At 36.7% G+C, this 19,623-nt stretch overlaps 1 protein-coding gene across 2 annotated transcripts in view; it reads right to left on the bottom strand.

The window, feature by feature from the left end:
* PDE11A (phosphodiesterase 11A) overlaps positions 1-19,623 on the bottom strand; it is a 126,797-nt gene that overhangs the window by 48,596 nt on the left and 58,578 nt on the right. For both annotated transcript variants that reach the window (XM_017833980.1, XM_017833969.1), the window contains exons 7-10: positions 17,837-17,912; positions 16,369-16,436; positions 15,919-16,011; positions 12,633-12,683 (exon numbers count right to left, since the gene is read on the bottom strand). In XM_017833980.1, coding sequence (XP_017689469.1) covers positions 12,633-12,683; positions 15,919-16,011; positions 16,369-16,436; positions 17,837-17,912 — 288 coding nt within the window. The remainder of the gene's footprint in view (positions 1-12,632; positions 12,684-15,918; positions 16,012-16,368; positions 16,437-17,836; positions 17,913-19,623) is intronic.

The following is a 19,623-nucleotide window of genomic DNA, read 5'->3' as shown; positions in this document are numbered from 1 at the left end:
ATGTCACTTTCTGAAATTGGGACCCATCAAAAAGGAAAAATACATTTCCAAGATAAAAATACTATGTTTGAAATTTTTTTTACAAACTCATAGAAAAGACACAAAATATGTTTTTTTTATGTTGCTAAGAATCAATCCTTGATGCTAAAGTCGTTTCCTAGTACACAGAAACAAAATATATGGCAGCCTATAAAAGGAACAAGAAATTTTGATTTTAAAAGAACAGAGACATAAAATAAAAGCAATTAATGGTCTGAGCATCTATTATTCTTAAGGCCAAAGTCCATAACCACAGCAGCCTAGGACTGGAGTTTTACAGGGCATGCACATTCGACACAATGATCTCCCGAGGCGCGCAGGGGAGTGTTCACGTCCTTTTGGCTTTTGGTGATTGGGAAATAACCAGTGTGTCACATACTGCAGGCTAGCAACTGTCGAATTTTTATGACCATTAGTGCAGATGAGAAGTTGGTACAAAAGGGTCTATTCAGTCTCTGTTCCAGAATTTCAAACAAACACAAGCAGCAAACCTAGGGCAAGTATTTCTCTGTAATACAAAAGCGTCAAGCATGCAGGCTGCCATTTCCCACAACAGCTTCACTTGGTTTTGGTAGTAGAAAGTCAGCTTTGTTGCTCTGATGAAGATTAGAATGGGTAATGTGGACTGACCCCCCCTCACGCCTGTAAATTTTGGAGGGTGAGAAAAGAGGGATACAATGTAGCCTTTTCCTACCCAGAAAGGGAAGGAAAGGTTCTAGCTCCTTCCTTGAAGACTTAGAAGAAGAAAAACCTAATTAAGGGTGGAAGGTACGGGGACAGGTTCTTCTCACAGAAACCATGATGTGAAGGGAAGAACTTGCTCTTTTGGTGGCAAACAGCCCAAACCATGCCCTGCAATTCTCAGTTGGACACGTTGCAAGAGAGCATATGAAAAAAGCAAGGGTGTTGCCAAGAACACACACTAAGAAAAACCCCAAAACAGAACCACAAAAACCCCACCACTGCCACAATGGCACATCCAATGGTGTTACACTATTTTTTCAATTCCAGTATATTCCAGCAGCATTCACTGCACTCAAGCCAACCTGCAGGACCACTAGTCTTGTGCCATGCTGGGGTTGTGGCGGTGCTGCTGGAGTGCACAACAATGGCACTGGAACAAGGTTCCTGTGAGCCACTGAAATTTTCTTTCTGAGCAGCTGTGACAAATCAGGCTGGCAGTACAGTGACTGGTGGTTCAAGTTATGCAAATGTATGAGTGGGTTACTGCTCCACTGGGGAGAAAGTCCTATTTCAGATCTGCTAGAGTGACAGCTATAGCAGAAGCCTGTCAGGTAGACAATAAATAATATTGACAATACCTTCAAACTTACAACATACATTTACAGAAAAGCTACAGAGAAAATTTCAGTGATTATCCTTAATGCATATTTTATCTTCATCTTTTTCTCCTTAGTTTTTATCACGTTCCGATTGCAGGTTTAAAAGAAATCCAACCATCCTATTCTGAACCCAAAAATCACTCCCTAGGAGCATTCAGGACTGTCCAAAAGAGCTTTCTCCCAAAGCCAGAGGTTCATCTTACTACAGTTTAACAAGGCAAGGCTTAACGTGTGTGAGGCTTCTGCAGGGCAGGCTGAACACTGAGCCCAGCTCCTCTCCCAGTGGCAGAATGTACATGGCACCCTTCATCTCACAAAGCACATCAACAGAGAAAGCCTGAGCACCCAACTGCACAGCAGCACAGAGCTCTAGTTCATACACAACTCACAGCCTCACCACCACGTGCTTTCTGAGAAAAAAATAAAATGTACAGATCCCATTCTTTAACAATAACAAATAACAGACATTTAAATCCTCTATTTATTTAGCTTCTTACTTACTACCTATATTTTTATACATTTTCTCTAAAGAAAAGTTGCTTTCATATGTCACTGCCTTAGGGTGGAAGGCTGAAACACAGCCATAAATACTTGTTTCTTGTCATGTTTTGAATATATGTATCTATTATGCTGCTTATAACTTTTCCTTACCACTCCTCACAGCAACAGGTTTCCTTCAGGGAAAGTACAAGTAACACAAGTAGATACCTGGAATCAGCTTAACAGTGGAGTTTATGAATGCCATAAATAGAAATTCGTTTTTTGTTGGTTTTGGGGTGGAGTTTTTTTGTGTGCCCATAAGCTTGTTGCAGGGACGAAACGCACACTGGCACATGGCAGCACAGAAAGCAGCGTCAGTTGAGCTGTGTTTAACCAAACAGAATGCTCTGTGTGCAGGCAGATTCTGACGGGATGTGTGTGTGTGCTACAGTATATTTCTCATACATGTGAAGTGTTTACACTTTAAATTTGAAAGACTAAAACCACAGAACTACTGACATAATTTCTCTGTTAGAAACCAAATTCACTCTGCCTGGGATTTTTCCCAGACTAAAACAACAGCAGAACCCCCCTAGGCAGACAATGAAACGACATAATAAATAATCTGTAGAAGATTGCAATCACAAATATATTTTACATAATATATGCTAGATAATGTTTTCTTTGGATGGCACAGGCCCACACATCCCAAACTGATCTATGAAACAAGTGTGCATGTCATTTTTTTCTTTCAAATAATCCCAGAGCCTAAATTAATACTGCACAGGACCATGGTAGCTCACACACTTGTGCAGAAACAGCTCTTTTAGCACAACCTCCTTCTCATCAGCTGACGGAGGAATGCAAAAAAAAAATTTAAAAATTGCTGGATGTGAGACTGGATGTAACATGGCTGAACCTGTGAGGATATTTCTCCCACGTCTCTCAGCGACTCATGCAGGAAGAACACGCTGCCTGTGCTGCTAACATATTCTACCACATGCACAGCCACAAACGTTATGATGGTGTGAAATTGCACTGGCATTACATTTTTTTCAGGATTTTACAGCTTAACAGAAATGCTGCTAGGCTACCAGCCTTAAAGTGGAGCAAGGATGGCACCCAGTGGCCAAAGAGATTCATCTCAGAAAAACATGTCTATTTCCCACTCTTCACTTTTGGGAGTTTTAGTTATAAAAAGGTTCTAGCTTCTAATATCAATTTGTTGGAAATGTGAAAAGCCTGTAAAGAACACTGCCTTCTTCCTTTGGAGAACATTTATGTTTCTTTCTATAAAAATATTGTTTCGAAAAGCCTAAAGAAATATTTCCATTAGTAATTTAAATAAACACAAGTAAATATTTATGACAAACAACTGTTTGCAGCTGGAACATCGTATAGAGGGAGAAATAAACAGAGAAAGATATTTTTTTCTTCTTGTAGCATATGTGCCAAGGGAAAAAAAATTTTCCCCTAGTTTCAAAGCCAGTACAACAACCAGGGAACTTGTTTATTTTAAAATTAACATTTATAATATCAATGCCAACTAGAAAGTTTGTATCTAAATAGTTTGGTGAAAAGCAACTTGATCTTTTTGACCAGAAAATTCCTAGTTTTAACTGTCAGTCTGCTGGGACTACAAAGAAATCCGAGCACAGGTAAATAAAAAATAATTTTGAATATGAAACATTATGCCATTTTTATGGATTTCTTATAATTTGGATTTATTTTCTTTTATTTATTTGGATTAATCAGACATCCCTCTGGCTTGCATGGCATTTTAAATTTATTCTATGCCTTATCACTTTTTTGCATGGTCACTGGCTAAGTGGTGTAGCAATGCTGAACTGTGTTTATTCCCCAATGTTTTCCAGCTGACAAGAGATTCTTATGGAGTATGATGGTTGATCAGATTGAAGGACAGACAATAGGTCTGTTGGATAATAAATCATTTCATCCTCACTTGTGAGCAATACTATGTCCCCAACAATTGCTATTTCTAACTTGATTTTCTAAGCATTCTCAAGACCTACCCAATTGTGGTTTTGTATATGAAAAGAGATGCAAGAAACAAAATTTTCCATGTAAATAACAAAATGCAGCATTTGAGAGCAGCAAAGTAGCAGCCCACTTTTTTTAGTATGGATAACTTAATAATCGTGTTTAATTACTCCTCTGATGAAAATGTCTGTTGTTTTAAAACCACAATATTACTGTGCTTAATTACTAAGAAACTGAAAAACAGTCACTATTAAGGGCAATAACTCAGTAGTATTTTAAATGACTTAGAATGTTATTTTTTTTATTACTGTAAATATTAGAGTACAGCAGAAATCCTTCGATTTATTTAATTCAATTGAAATCTATTTCAGCTTTAAAGAAAAAGACTTTTTAAAACAACTAGTACAAAGACTATATTTTGCCCATGCACATATTTTAGTTTTCTGTTATTTTCATTGATTGGAGTTTATTACCTGCTAAGGTCTTTAACCAGGAGATTCAAGCTCTGGTTGAATCTCTACTATGAAGTAGCTGATCTTAGAAGCAGTCATTTATTATTTAATATTTCTAGTTACTGTATGTCTTTACTTTGCAGTCAGAATACTAATGCTGTTTTTTCACCTTTTTTTAATAATAATCCTTAAGATCCTTCTTTTTGACCTACAATGTAAATGTACTCAAGGATTATTATGTATAGCATTAACACTTAAGAACAAATACATTTTGCCTTTATATATTCAAAAAATTCCACATGAAGTTACTTATTGACTTCTGCATTATGCCCTTCTCCTGATGTAATCCACAGACCAGAATCTATTCCTTGCTGAAAGAAGCCTATCTCTTTCAAAAATTCACTTAATGACCTGTGCTAAACTCTTAAGTTAACAGAAAAAATTGTCTGGGCATGGGTATATGATTAAATTGTGGGCTTTATCTAGCTTTCAGGCACAAGCTTCTTTCTTTTGCCTTAAATCTCTAATTGTAGATAGCGTTTCCTCAAGAGAAAAATTTATTTTAAAACAGGATTTACTTATCTCCTACACTAGAAAATAAACCGGTTTTGTGCAGGCTTATCATAAAAATGCAACACAGTTGTGTCACACAAATCTTTTGCAGTCAGAAAGCAGAACTGTTGAAATCTTTCACAGATGTCTTAATATTTCTGTACCCTCTTTGCAAACGGGAAGGCAAAACATGAAGAAGTGCCCTGCCCTGCTCAGATGATATGACAAGGGCAAGGAAGGTGCTCAGTTAGACCACAAATATTCAGAGGTGGGTGGATGTCTCCTCATGACCACTGTGACCTCCCTTTAACTCCTCCATAGCCAACAAGCAGGGCTGGCTGGCCCCTTCCAGCGGGCAGCTCAGTGCTTGAGCCCCACCAGTTTAAAGTACTCTTTGTAAGCCTTCCCTCCACAAAATCCTGGAAAACTCATATTTCATTTGCTTTGCAAGGAAGGGAACATTTTACTCTGGGAGCTCCAAGTTTTCACCTGAAATAATAAATATGGTAATTTTAGAAATATAAGAGGAATAATTTCTGTGACCTTTTGCAGCAATTTAATCTCATCTTGATTTCAATGAAACAGAATGTTTAAATTTTTGAAACCCAATTCAGAATTCCCACTAGTTTTTTGTATTAACTATCCCTACAGTTAGGGCAGTAGTATGTAGTATGTCATACTGTAGTATGACACTAGCCCAGCAGGACAGCTTCAAAAGTAATTCCTGAACAGGTGCCTCTTGTGTCTGACATCCCACTTTCTTTATTTCATGGAACAAATTAAAGCAAAAAACCTTAGGGAATATTATTTGAACTGAGAAAACATACTCCCTTGGTGCACTCTTCTCTGCTTTGGCCAGCTGCACTTTGGAGACTTCCTGACCCAGAGAACATCGGTCTCCATTTGCCTTTTCCTTCTGTTAATTAAGCACTTCAACCCATTAACATCTACAGTGATAGGTCATATAGTTTAGCTACATGTTTGCTGAAGAAAGATTTTTAATCAAATTAAAATCTGTACCCTGATAATTTCATTTTATGTCTCTAAATGTAAACATTGCATGAGAAAAGACTGTGAGCAATCTTTCCCTACTCCTAAATGCCATTTCCTTGTTCACTGAAATTGAAAAAAATTGAACTACAGAGCACTAGTCTGAAGTCAACAGATGACAGCCTCACATTTCAGAAACTAGTATAAACCCTCAGTATTTTATTTTTAATCATTATTTATTATCTGTAATAATTTTCAGTGTATGCAATGTGTTCCTGACTTCTTATTACCATGACAACTGAAGACATAGGCACATGTCAAAGTGTAAAAAATGATGTAATACAATAAAGACCTCAGTGTCATGAATTATGAAACTCTTAACATAGTGCTTTAGGTCTTTTCTTATATGTGGGCAGTGGATGTGGAAAAGCAGAGAAATAAACTGTGTTTTACATCTTGTGATCCTGTGCCTTCTCAAAAGGGAAAAAGGGAACATATTAACACTTCAGCCCTGTTTACTCTCGATGTTTTTTTCGTATTTTTTTCCTTTTTTTTTTTTTAAATTGTTTCTATTCTCAGTGGAACTTGAGCAGCTGGAATAGCACTGGGGAAAAGCTCAGTGCCAGCCCACACCCTTCTGTGACAGCCAAAGAGGAGTCTGTATGACTAGCCTTGGAGGACAATCTGGAAATTACTGAAGCGTGTGAAGAGCTTCACACTTACACAGAACTGCAGGTCTCTACAGAACTGTGCATGTTTCACCTTACACGTGGCTGGGACCGTGGCTTGCAATACTGACTTGGCAGTGTGACTACACGCCTTTGGTTTTTGGTAAACCCAGGTTACCAAACAGATTGAAACAGCACTGTCATCAATGCATAAAAACCTCATATTCTATGACAATATTTCGTAAATGATCTGAAACACAAAGGCCAGATTGCCTTTCTGAAATTTAATTACTAAGGAAGACTATAAAGTAATTATTATAAACCACTACAAATTATTTGATTACAAGGATATAAAAGTAACTAAAATAGTTCTAAATTGAAAGATGGCGTCACAGCAAAGAATAACATAGCCACGGAATGCTTTCCCAATCCTTTCAGAGATTGGAGATAAAATTAGCATTAAAAAAAAATCAATTTTTTCATTGTGCTGTCCACTCTTAGGAATTTAAGGGTACATAAGACATGAATAACAAGTTCATTTTCAATCACACGTAACTCACTTCAAGTATCAAGTTCACTTAGATCCATCATTTTTCATTAATTCAACTGTTTACATTGTCATATACGGTAGCAGTCAAAGCTGTTTCTTTTTTTGGATCAACTCATTCCACTGTTTTTTAGTTAAAAGTGTTTTCAAGAGAGACACAGAAGCCTCCCTATGTCAAAGTAGGACTTAAATAGTCACACCTCGGGCTACAAAACTGAGAAATGCAGGAATTGTTATTCATGCTACATTTTGAATTGAAGATTCTGTAAAGCAGGTGATATATTATTTTTCATTGTGTATCTCCTGTGTGCTGTTTGACCTAAAAAAGGGAATCTCTCAAAGGGCTATAAATAATGCATCACAGTCATTAAATATTGATCTGGCTTACACCAGTCACAGCTGCGCAATTAGGTTTGCTTCTTAAAAATAGCTTCTTGTACATTACCCATAATAGCACAGTGTTTACATATTCCCTTTGGAAACTACATTAGTTAAATTTAAAGGTGATGTGTGTTTGTGGGACTGCTTGCTAAGTCACAGGACTTGTTCCTTACTGTCTCAGAAGTCAGTAACTCTTGCTATAAATATCCTGTCCTGGACATAATTCTGCATTCTTTACTCATGTATCTTGGCTTTCTACATTCACACAACTATATTTAGGCTTGGAAAGCCTGAATTTCAGGAAGAAGAAACCTGGTACTACAGGACAATGTCACAGGATAGCATCAATCTTAGATTAATCAGACTTCCCTAGTCTTAATTTTTCTATTCCAATCATACAACTGCTTATAGCAAAGCACTAAGTGTAGTACACAACAGAAATAACAGAATGGTCTTTTAAGGCTAAAATACAAGGGAGAACTGAGTTGCCAGAGTTTTTAAAATCATACCTATTTCTAACTTCTTGAAAAATAAGAATTTTTTCAATTCTTATTTTGAATAAGAATACTATTGATACAGCTATGATTCATTGGTGCATTACTTTAGCTTATTCTGCCAAAATTTAGCATAGTTGTATAGATTCAAATGAGGAAAAGCATTGTGACAAATCAGGATGAAGACTTCACACATTCTCAGATATACAAGAAAAGTTTGCACTCAAGGTGGATTTTTTTGTTTTACTTGCATCTGCCCATGGAAAGTAAAGTTTTTTTTTTTCCTGTATCTGGAGGAGTAGCATCAGAAATCTCCCTATCACAGTAATGCAGCACTTATCAGAAAACCTAAAAAATATTATGCAGTTTGTATGAACTTAACAGAATATTGTATTTAAATAATTTTTTTGAAGTCATAATAATCCAAATTCAAAAGTAAAAGATGAAAGTTGAAAAATCTTTAGAAGCAAAGAAATGTAAAATAATCTGGCAACAGATAGTCTATGTACAATACTTGCTACAAATTTTATGTTTTCACTGCTCTTGTTTTAATCCCACAAAACATTCACAGAAGTCTCACCCTCTTTCTTAGAACCTGGAAGTAAAGTGCATATTCTAAATACGAGAATAACCATAGATACCAGAAAAGTAATTCTGATTAATCATTAATTCAGATTCAACTGCCTGTTATTGAAACTCTATCATTTAGCTTCCATGTTTTCCCCCATTTTAAAAACCTACACATCTTCAGGAAAAACAACCCATTTTCTACTGAAACAGTGTTGAAAACAACTCAAGTTTTCACTTAGACTGCATTTTAAAGTAGCATTAAAAGAGGACTAGATCTTAAAATTTTACCTTTTTTTTTTTTTCAGAGATGATGTTCTGTCAGAAAACACATTGCAAAAGACTGGCTACCAAGAATAAATAGAGGCAAGGTGGCAGAGGAAACATTACTATGCAGTTTTACAAATGCCAAACAAAGCATCCTGCTGAAATCAGTGGCAAACCTCCCATTACCTCCCCTGGGGCCAGATTATCACCTACAGAGACTCAAGGATTTGCTCAGGCTTTGAATCCAGGTCTTTGCAGTCTTGCATCTACCCGGAGAGCTAAGCCCCCTCTTATCACTAAAACAAGCTCACACTGGGTTAAGGCCTTGAATTTTCCATTCCCACTCGCCCTGGGCGTGGGAAGCAGACTGAGTGGCCCCACCCAGGTCAGCAGAGCAGCACTTGCCCTCACTGTGTCTGAGCTCACACTGGTCCTGCTCCCAATGCCCTCCAGAGAAGTGTGTGCCTGCAATCCCCAGCGCTAATGAATCCCCAGATAATGAAAAGGATTGGTGACACAGATTTTTACAGCAATGATTCACAAAACTGGGTTCTCTTTTGAGAAAAAACCTCCATCAATTCATTAATAGAACAATTTCTAGTCATATAAGCATTTTTAAACTTGGCTTTCAGATTTTTATTATGAAAGCGATATTTTAGAAACATCAGAAATGGAATCCCTTCAAAAATGTGCAAAATCAGTTCAATGTTCTGCGTGAATCTACATTGCTGCTTTGTTTTTAGACAATTGTGGAAATCAGATATAGCATTGGCCAATTGCATGACATGGCTCATTTTCATACATTCATGTTTCATTGTTCCATACTGTGAACTTCCCTGTGTATTTTCCAGCTCCACAACTAATAGTGCTTTGTTTCCAGCCAAGCATCTGGAGAAAGGTATTTTTTTGGTAAGGGTTTCTTATTGTTTTCTTTTTGTTTGTTTTTGGTTTTTTGTTTGTTTTGTTTGTTTGTTTGTTTTTCATTAATTCTTAGATGGAATTACAAGAAACAGAAATAAATGTTATTTAGTTTACAGAACCTGGTCACAGTGATTATGTTTAATTCTTAAAAAGATATATTTGTGAATTTGTATATTTGTGAATCCATCCACTAACAAGAGATTACTGAAAGAATTTCAAGTAAAAAAATCAACTTTAACTAGTCTTGCTAGGCTTTCTATAATGCAATAAAATAATTTACTGGTAATAATTCTCCTGGACAGAGGAAAAATAAAGTAAATTTGCAATTTTTCAGTTTCTATCAAATATTAAAATTTCTATCAAATATTAAAATATTAATGGAAAAGCATTTTATTAAGACCATTAAAAATAAGATTACAAAGAGGAAAATAAACAACTTGTACTACAGGAATATGTAATTACTTCCAAGCTGCTGGGGTCCAGTTACAGTATGTGTGGGGCAAGATGCTGAAAAGTTGTCAACTCAAATGTATTGTCACTCCAAAGTCATTAATTACTGTTGGGTCTCATGTCAGTCAGGAGCCAATAGTGAACTACTGGCATCACTCTCATTTAGATGTTTCTATCGTGTATATGTTACTGCTCTGCCTGAACCAGAACATCAGGTAAATCTTAACAGACATTTCCTCTGACATCTGCCAATAAATCACCAAGGAGAGAGGGGACAGTTTTAGCCCCAAACACCCCCAGAGGGAGGGATGGTTTATTAGCCAGTCAAGTCTAGAAGATGACCCTAATATAACAAAGGGCTTATATAAAATATAACAATGTAACAAATAGAGAAAAGAGCAATGATTTCAGGGTAGGATGCCTCAGGAGATCTCAGCAGGGAGACCGGCTGCCAGAGCTCTGCAAGTGGGGAGATGGGAGTAATTTCATCCCACAGATGGATGGCCCTCTCTGGGGATGAGCTTGTCACAGGCCCACAAGACGTGCTGGTCATCTCTGGGTTTTTGTTCTTTTTGTTTGTTTAGATCCAGTGGTGTGAAGCATTAACAAAGACTACCTGGGTCTCATTTTGTCAGGAGCTGAAACTGAGACAACGATACAGGAAAGGAAAAATTTTTCTGAAAAAATGGCTTAGCTTAGTTTAAGGATAGCTTGGTTATATTCCTTATTTTCTCATCTATGTTCTTTATTAAAAATTGTATCTTTTGGAGTTATTAATGAATGAATGCTTTTCACTTCCTTTTACCTTATCATTACCATTAAATGGATAGTTGCACGCCTTCAAGGTAAATGGATAATGACAAGACATTTCTTAGTTGGAGACTGGCATATCTATTAATGAAGTCACCTGGGAAAACAAGTAGAATAGCTTTTCATCACACTAGCATCTAAGTCCGTAGAGTAATATAGCAGGCTGTTATTTCAACTACATAGACCATGAAGAATGTCTTTCAATGGCTGACAGCAATCAAGAAGGACGGCGTTCTGGTGTGTACAAAGATACTGGTGGAATCCTGACAGTCATAGAAACTATATTACAGGTGCTTATTCTAAGGTAAATGAAAATACAAAACAAAATAAAAAAACTGAATGGTCCTCTATCCCTTTCTTTCCTCTCTCTCTGAACAGTGTTCAGTGTTCTTTTTGCCAAACACAGAATACAACTTATTATGCACACAAAAGTATTTTCCCCTGGCTGCAGTGTTGGGTTCCAGTAATAATTCAGTAATCTAATTTTCAGCTTACAAAAGCATGGGTAACTGCACCAGTAACTACAATGGAGGGAGAATATTACACTCTTATCACCAGGTGTCGATATAGTCTTAAGGCACAGCCATCATTTGGGTAATAATTTACAAACTAATTAACTAGCAAGAGCTGCCTTTCCTCAGCCCAGGTAACTCATCAGTATCAGCTCTGTGAAGACACCCATGTCTTCCCCCTTCCACCACAGTCATCCCCGTGGTGCAGAGAGCAGGTTCCAGCCTGACAGCCAAGTGTGAAAATAACGACCCAACAGCTATTTTTCAGTCAGACAGGTGCCAGGGTGCTAGAGCAGGGAATGCCAGCACTGCGGGGTCACAATAGTCCAGATCTCCTGCCCAGACCTCGCTACAGTCTCTGATGCACTTTATGTACAGGAAACCAACACTGATACACTCCACAAGAGCCTCCCAAACAGTAGGAGCTCTCTACAACATCGCCTCCTCACAGCCAAGGGAAGTGTCAACCCCACGTGTTTCCTCAAGCAGAAAAAGACCAACTAAGTCTATCACAAAAGCAACTCTGCAGTGCTGCCAGCGATGGAAGAGCAAGATCGCTGCTCCCCCTACTTTCTATCCCGTGGCAAGGCAGGATGCAGAGAGAACATGTAATTATTGGTCCCTAGCAATGCTACATTCGGAACACATCACTTTAACATTCTGCCCAGGGCGCTTACAGAAGTTAAGGGATTCCTCACCTTTCCACCCAGCCTTGTCAGCCTACACACAATCTTGACAGTCAATGCTCTGCTTTTTCAGTAAACACAGAACGGCTTCCACACTATAAGCACATAAAGTCTCAAGTCCCTCTTATTTTCTCTAGTCTCTTCCTCATCTCCTACATGGTATGACTTCCCTATGGTGGTCCATGCTGAGGAGGCCACCAAACTACATTGACATGCAGTTCCAGCAGCAGTTCAACCAGTTCAATGGAACTTTGGTGGGCCACTGTGCACCCACCACTGCAGGTCTTTATCCTTTGAAAGATATTTTTTTTTCCACCTTTCCTCCTCAGCAGCCTAACATGTGATACATCCTTTATAAATCATTGTTAATTAAGATTTTCTGCTTTTGATGTAAAAATTTTCTCTCAGATAATCCACGCCCATTTTAATTTATTTTTATATTTTCAGAAATAACTAAAAACTCAAATCTTACCTTAAATTTATCAACTTCTGCCTTCGAACATGTTGCATGGTAAGACAACACCTGCCCCAGAAGAAAAGAGAAAAAGCAGTTTTGTACACTTGACAAATAGAACTATCAGGGCTCTGTACTACAGTCTAATCAATTATGTTTAAAGCAAATTTAATTAATATTTGTACGTAGTAATTCAGTTCTGAATGGCAGCACATAATAGCTAATTGCAGGTTATCAGGCATGCATTTGGCATTTATGTTGCAGGGAATTTTATAGAGAATCATGGACAATAAGTAATTTAATATTACAAGGATTCCTACATTGTTCTCCTGGAGTTCTACAATCAAAATAAAAAGAATTTAATGTAAAAATCACAGTAGACTTACAGAACTTAAAAAATGACTTTTGCTGTAATGCCTGTGCACATCACTGCACCTCTGTGCTACAGCTGACATTCTTTTCAATACCCTTCTGGAGATGACAGCATCAAACAAAATGCACAAAGTACTGCAAACCTCCTCTCATTACCTATTAGTATTCATCCATTTATATGGAATACTTTCTATCTTACGTGACAACACTAACATTGAACAAGCACTCCAGAAGGTGGAAGAGCCAGTCTGTGTACTGGACTCACCAGTACTGACTATGCATGGGACAAGGTCCTGGTCCATGGGGGACCTCACAGAGCCAGAGCACTCCTGGCCAGGACAGGTCCTCCTCACCACACAGCAACACCCAATCTGCTTTATGTGCCAAAGCTTTGATGTATGCTTCTCATTTTGAAATAATTTTCATCTATGAATGTCAAAGGCCCTTGACTTACAATACCTTGTGGCAATAAGTCCCAAGATGTAGTTACTCTTATCAGTTTTAGAGATGTCACCTTTTACAGTAACAGGAATTCATTCCTGCACTATAAAAGAATAAATAACAAACACCAATTCATTTTTTCTGTCCCACATTTTACTTTCTATAACTACACATCATGTCCTTTCTCAAGTAGTATCTATTTTTCTCTCCAATTGTATTGTAACTATGCACAGAAATTGTTAAAATTAGTAAAATTATGTCTTCTGCTATGACAGATTACACTTAATACCAAAATTCTCGTCAAGTTTCTCCTTTATCTGCATTCATTATATCCCTCTAGATTTTTACAGTCTTCCTTAATATTTATTATTCTAATCTTCTAATCATTTGCGAATTTTGTATCCTTAATACAAAAAAACCATTTAGCCTGGTTTTGAATTATATGGTATACTCCTGTAAACTGTCCCCATCATTTATTTAAGTTTTGGTCTTCTATTTATTAGTCAGTCTTATGAGAATACTATATAAAACCCTGTATCAGTATATCTGGATAACAATCTTATTATGGTATATATCAAATTGATTTATTTTACATCTGATATCAATGTCATTTTCAAGTGCCATTCATTGCCATTCTTGCTAAATACATAAATACTAAAGGATTCTATTACAGAAAAATTGATTCACAGTCCTTCAGCTCATACCATTCTACTGTTAAACATTTTTCTGGTCTCTTCCATCACTCTATACAAATATTATCAAGCACTGTTGCTCATTTATAGAAAGAATTATTCTTTATTAAGGAATAGTGGCCATTTATCAAACCTCTACTCTCCATGCAAGCTATATGGTTACTAGTCTTTTTTAGATCTAAGAAAGAAGCTGTATTTTAAACTGAAAAAAATTTAATTTTCTTTTCTTTCAGTAGCAAATAACAAGTGTCTACGTCAACTTTCATCCCTATGTATCTGAGTGTGATATCTGGCACTGCTTGTTTTTCTTGCCAGGAGGAGTATTCATTCTAAGGTGTCATATTGCACAAATATCTGGGACATAAGAAGGCTTATACTAATTCATGACTATATAATTTAAAGAATAAGGGATCTTGCAGGAGGCCTGACAAGGTCTCTTTTCCTCCTAAATGAATACATATAGAGGAATAATAAATAAAGCCACTTATGCTTATAAAGTTTTCTAACACAAACAGTCTTACTGACTTCAAAAAGTCTTAATATGCCTGTGTCGACCACATGATAGAACTTACATACACAGATTAATATTTCCAACCCTAAAGCAGAGGGAAAAAAAGACTCTTCATATCAATCCAGTTTAGTTTTTGTTTTACTGGAGAAATACTCAAATCTATTTTTGTGGTTCTTATTGTAATGGTGGGTACTGTATAAATTCAAAGGAGGTATGCAGTTAAGGGGTGCACACATGAGGGATTACAGAATATGCTGAGTCCAGTTTTTAAGCCTGCTCAGGATCATCCCCAAGAGTCACCAGATGATTTTCTTCACTTAGCACATGTGGAATTTTAAATGATACTGAAATCTTAGTAAAGTTACCCTTTCATGAGGGAATATTTTAAGATTAATTGGTCTTGCCTGATGCTTTTTAAAAGATATGAAATTTAATTCAAGCTGTTCTTAATTATTATTTTAGTAGAAGTAATGCAAATTTGTAAAGCTATCCTCAAAACTCCAAGCTTTGTTCTTGCCAATATTATTATTAATATGATTACAATTAAAATCTCCAGACACATGACAGAGAATAGTGCTGTATTGTTGAATCTGCTTCTAGAAGTTGAAATAATCATGGGTTTTTTTTAAATGTTCTGCATTTTAGAATTTACTTCACAGGAGCTGGTAGGTATCATTAACTGGGGGGGAGCTGAAACAGGAAGAGCAATAAGGAAAAAAATAGAAAGCTTTCCATCCATTTAGCTCCTCTATGAGTATTTTACAGAAAGACATAATGTGTTGGAATGCCAGGACCTTGCATTATGTATTGGCCTTGGCCCACAGCAGAGCTCTTACTGAGCAGTCACCCATCCTGCTTTGACTCTGTTCTAGCAAGACATACATCTGATAAGGGATCAGCAGATGTTACTTTTGATACTAAAAATCCTACTGACAAGGAAATACATATAACACATAGATTAATTCCTACACTTATATCTCTAAGAAATTAGATTCCCCACCACCACTGTTGCACCCTCTAATGTAAAAAGCACAGGCATCCAATGAGATATCCGGGTTCAAAATTACTGAAGCTATGCATGCGCTCTACAGCTAAGTGTACCTTGAGAAAGTTTCCTTTCAGCATTACCTTAATAAGACAACCCAAAGTGCAGGGAGGTAGATACACAAAATTATTCTACCTACTGAATAAATATATAAATAAATAACTGAATAAGTTCAGAAGCAGTAGGCTCCTTTACATGTGATACTTAGGAGTAAGAACAGGTGTCATGAAGATGTACACGTACGTCAAGAGCCACAGACTGTTTCGCCCAGGATTTCTTCACTTGGTCATACATAATTGTGTTGTTGATACCCAGGCCACAAAAAATAACAAAAGCCTAAAATTAAAAAAGAGAAAAAAGAAAAGAAAGTAAATTATAAATCAGTTATAATACAAACACAAAGATGACTGCTGGCTTAATTATTAAAAGAAATTGCGTGGAAATATTAGGAATAATCATGCTTAGACAGGTTATCTTAAGAATGCAGGTAAGTGACTGGCCTCCAGATAAGAGAGATCAGATGCCAAAAACTTGTTTTAATTAGGATACAACCTTATTAAGTGAGGAGTTCTGAGAATTAATATCAAACTGCAAATATAGAAAACATATTCTTTCCCCCCTCCCTAGCATTACTCAGAAATACCAAATCCTGCTGAAAAGTATGCTAATGCTAAAAAACTAAATGCCTCTTACTTCAAACAGTCGCTGGTCAGCATCGTCAAAGGATTTCCCATCGAGCCTGTTCAACACTTGAGCTACCCCTTTAGAAAGAGTTAATATGAATTAATTCTCAGAGTGTTTTATTCATTGGTAAAAAGTAAAATACATATTTCAAACTGAAAAGCAAAATTGCAAATATTTCTTCTGAAAATCATTAAACAGACATAAACGTGCAAAAGTCCGATTGTACTGATACCAGTACTCAGTTTACTTTCAATTGTTATTCTTTACTCCCTATGTTATAATACTGCAAATCTATAAGTCACTCACAGTGCTTTTCACAAAAGGTCAAAGATCTGCTTAAGAACTTGAGCACTTTGCTAACAACAATCACGTAAGTTGTCCTAGCAATTTGGAGTTAGCAATAGAATGTGCTGAATTAGTACCTTCATTCTTAAAATCTTGATTGTTCAGCATCACCTGGGTATATAAGTCCTTTTTTACTCATGACTGATCTATTAATTAACTGGACCAATGAAAAAAATGCATTTTCCTTAAACCACTTGAAAAAGTGTTCAAAGCTCTTGTCTGTATCTGAAGTAATACTGATTTCTACTGCAACAAACCATTTCTATTTCATTTAGCTACAACATGCCCGTAGAAAAGTCCTTTAAGAGTCGTCAGCAGTCAAGGAATCAGATTCTTTCTACTTCTTTAAGATAATGCACACTTCACAGCAGCAACAAGCTGTATTTTTAAGACTCAATCCCCACATCATCTCTACTAAAGAAGCTCAAATATCCTGCATGATATCCAGTGCCTTCACCGACGCACTACTGACAGCCACAACACAGGGATCTCACTCTTGCCCTGATAATTTAAATTGCTATGGCTTTGACGTCAGTTCTACTGTGGAAAGTTAGCAGAGGAATCTGGCATTGTTATTTACAAACAGCACCTTTTTTTTGTGCCAAAAGTAGGCAATAACACAGGGCCAACTGCAGGTGTAGCATAGCTGGGAAGCCTCCTACCAAACATCCAATAAAACCCTGTCATATCCTGATCCAGCAAACACCACTGCAACAGGCAACTCTGACAGCTGCCACAGCCCCTCCAGTAGGTCTTCCCTGTATATCATTAGAGGGAAATGACCATTTTCTTGATGCAGAAACAGTTGCCTGAGTTGTGTACTAAAGAGGGAGGCCCAAGAAAGACATCAAACATTTTTTACTAGGATTGTTAGAACTTTTGTTTTCATCGCATTAGTTCTAATGTTTCAGTTCAATATATAACTTAACAGTGACACAACTGGAAAGCTGAAAAAGTCCATGCAGTATCCAAGACAAAACATCCCTTCTTGGATGTACACTTAGCATGCATCCTAGATACCATAACTTAACAAAATTCAGCCGTGAAAAAGAAGAGAAGGAACACAGAATTAAAAAGACAGAACTAAATTTACATTAGCACAAAAGTTATGCATCTGTGAGGAAGGTCTTACCAATTATTTGGTGGGTGCTGTTCCATATAGGAACACACAGAACAGATCTTATATGAAAGCCAGAAATTTGGTCAGCCTGAAATGTAGAAATGAGAGCTTCCATTAGTGGTAGGTACCATTTGCAGCCTTTTAAATTATAGTAATAGAAATGTCAAGGAGTAAGTATATGTTTAAAAATGTCATTCTGTATGGACTGGCTCTCACTCAGAAAAAATTCTGCTGAAACCTCATTCACAGTAACAAAAGGTCATAAGGGTTATTCTAAAAATTGCCAAAGAAAATCTAAACATTGGCATCTTTGGCACACAAAGCTTACACTATTTGAGTGTGATTTGGCACTAAAGACAAATTGCAATTGAGGCAATATCCAGACAAATCCTGGATTACTTACACTGGTGGTTTAATGGAGACAACTTCCACTGAACAAGTGTGCCTTAGAAATACTGTTCCCAAGTGTCAAACTGAAATTGGACTTAGCAACGCAGCTGTAAAAGGAGGCTCACAGGAAATATGCATTTTCAAGAGTAGGCGGGGAATTGTGCAGAAGTGTAAGTTAGTAAGAAATGGAAGGATGGTGTAAAAACCAATATTTGAGATAACTGCTCCTTTTGTTCTGATGACAATTTACTGCCTCATTTATTGTTTTCTATCTAATACAGTATACAACTTCACAATTTATCATAAGTGTCACTGATTCCCTCTCTTCTACAGTTAATAAGCTTTATTCCATAGTGTCACTGCTGCAAAATCCGATGAATCGAAAATATTTTTTACAAGATTAGAGTAAGAATGACATGAGCCCTCCTGCAGAAGATCAGGAGATGTTCTCTTACTAAAACTGCCAGTGCTACAGGCAATCTGTAATAAAAGGAAAGTAAAAGACCAGCAATAATTCATATACTGGAAGCATGAGGGGATCACTGTGATCTCCTAACTAGCAAAAGATATAACTCAGGTTTTAACAGGATTTCTGCTTATTATACATACTCAGAACTCATCACTGAAATCAGTGACACCTAAAATCCATAGAAGCAGGGGAACAATTGTTACAGATATATGCCTTAAAATGAACTCAAAAATACTTTGGCATTAAGTTCTTGGTGAATGAGTTGAAAGTTGAGCATAAACATTTGAAAATGACAATTAGTGTTCTGAAAAAAAATAGTGTTTTCAACAGAAGCAGAGAACAGAATATCTGTTCATAACTACAAATGTTTGTATGTATGATTCCACCTAAGTCATAAGGGATACTATTTTCCTTCTACTACACTTGACTATAGAAATAATTGAATGCAAAACCTGACTTTAAGAATTAAATTTTCACAGGAACCCATCAAAAGAAAATAATTGTTGCCCTTTGTATTGTTTTCTTTTTCTCTACATAAATTGGGCAGTGTCTCTAGCTTGGAAAGGACTGTGAAACAAATAAGAGACAGCTGAATTATTCAGGACATGATATAATAAAAGTACAACTGCAAACATCAAGGATTGGCATGCTTTATGCTAGCGTGTCTAAAAACCCCAGGCATTAATTGTATTTTTAGAAATTCTGAACGTATTAGCATCAACATAGCTTTCTTGTAGTTTTTTACAGCAGGCCCCTTTTATTTTTCTTATTTCAAAAAACTCTGTGGGTTTGAGAGATAATCCCTTTAATGATGCATGGAATAAAACTCGAACCAAGCCAACTCTCAACATGAAACACTTCCAAGCACTCTTATTGTAGTAATATAGTTTGGGAAGCTTTCTGACCAAGGCTGTCCACTGATTAATGTGCTGCTCAACTG

This window comes from Lepidothrix coronata, unplaced genomic scaffold (genome assembly GCF_001604755.1).
Source record: "Lepidothrix coronata isolate B3197 unplaced genomic scaffold, Lepidothrix_coronata-1.0 Scaffold7, whole genome shotgun sequence".
Lineage (NCBI taxonomy): Eukaryota > Metazoa > Chordata > Aves > Passeriformes > Pipridae > Lepidothrix > Lepidothrix coronata.
Note: the sequence above shows the minus strand (reverse complement) of the source record. Positions and strands in the feature narration are given on the sequence as shown.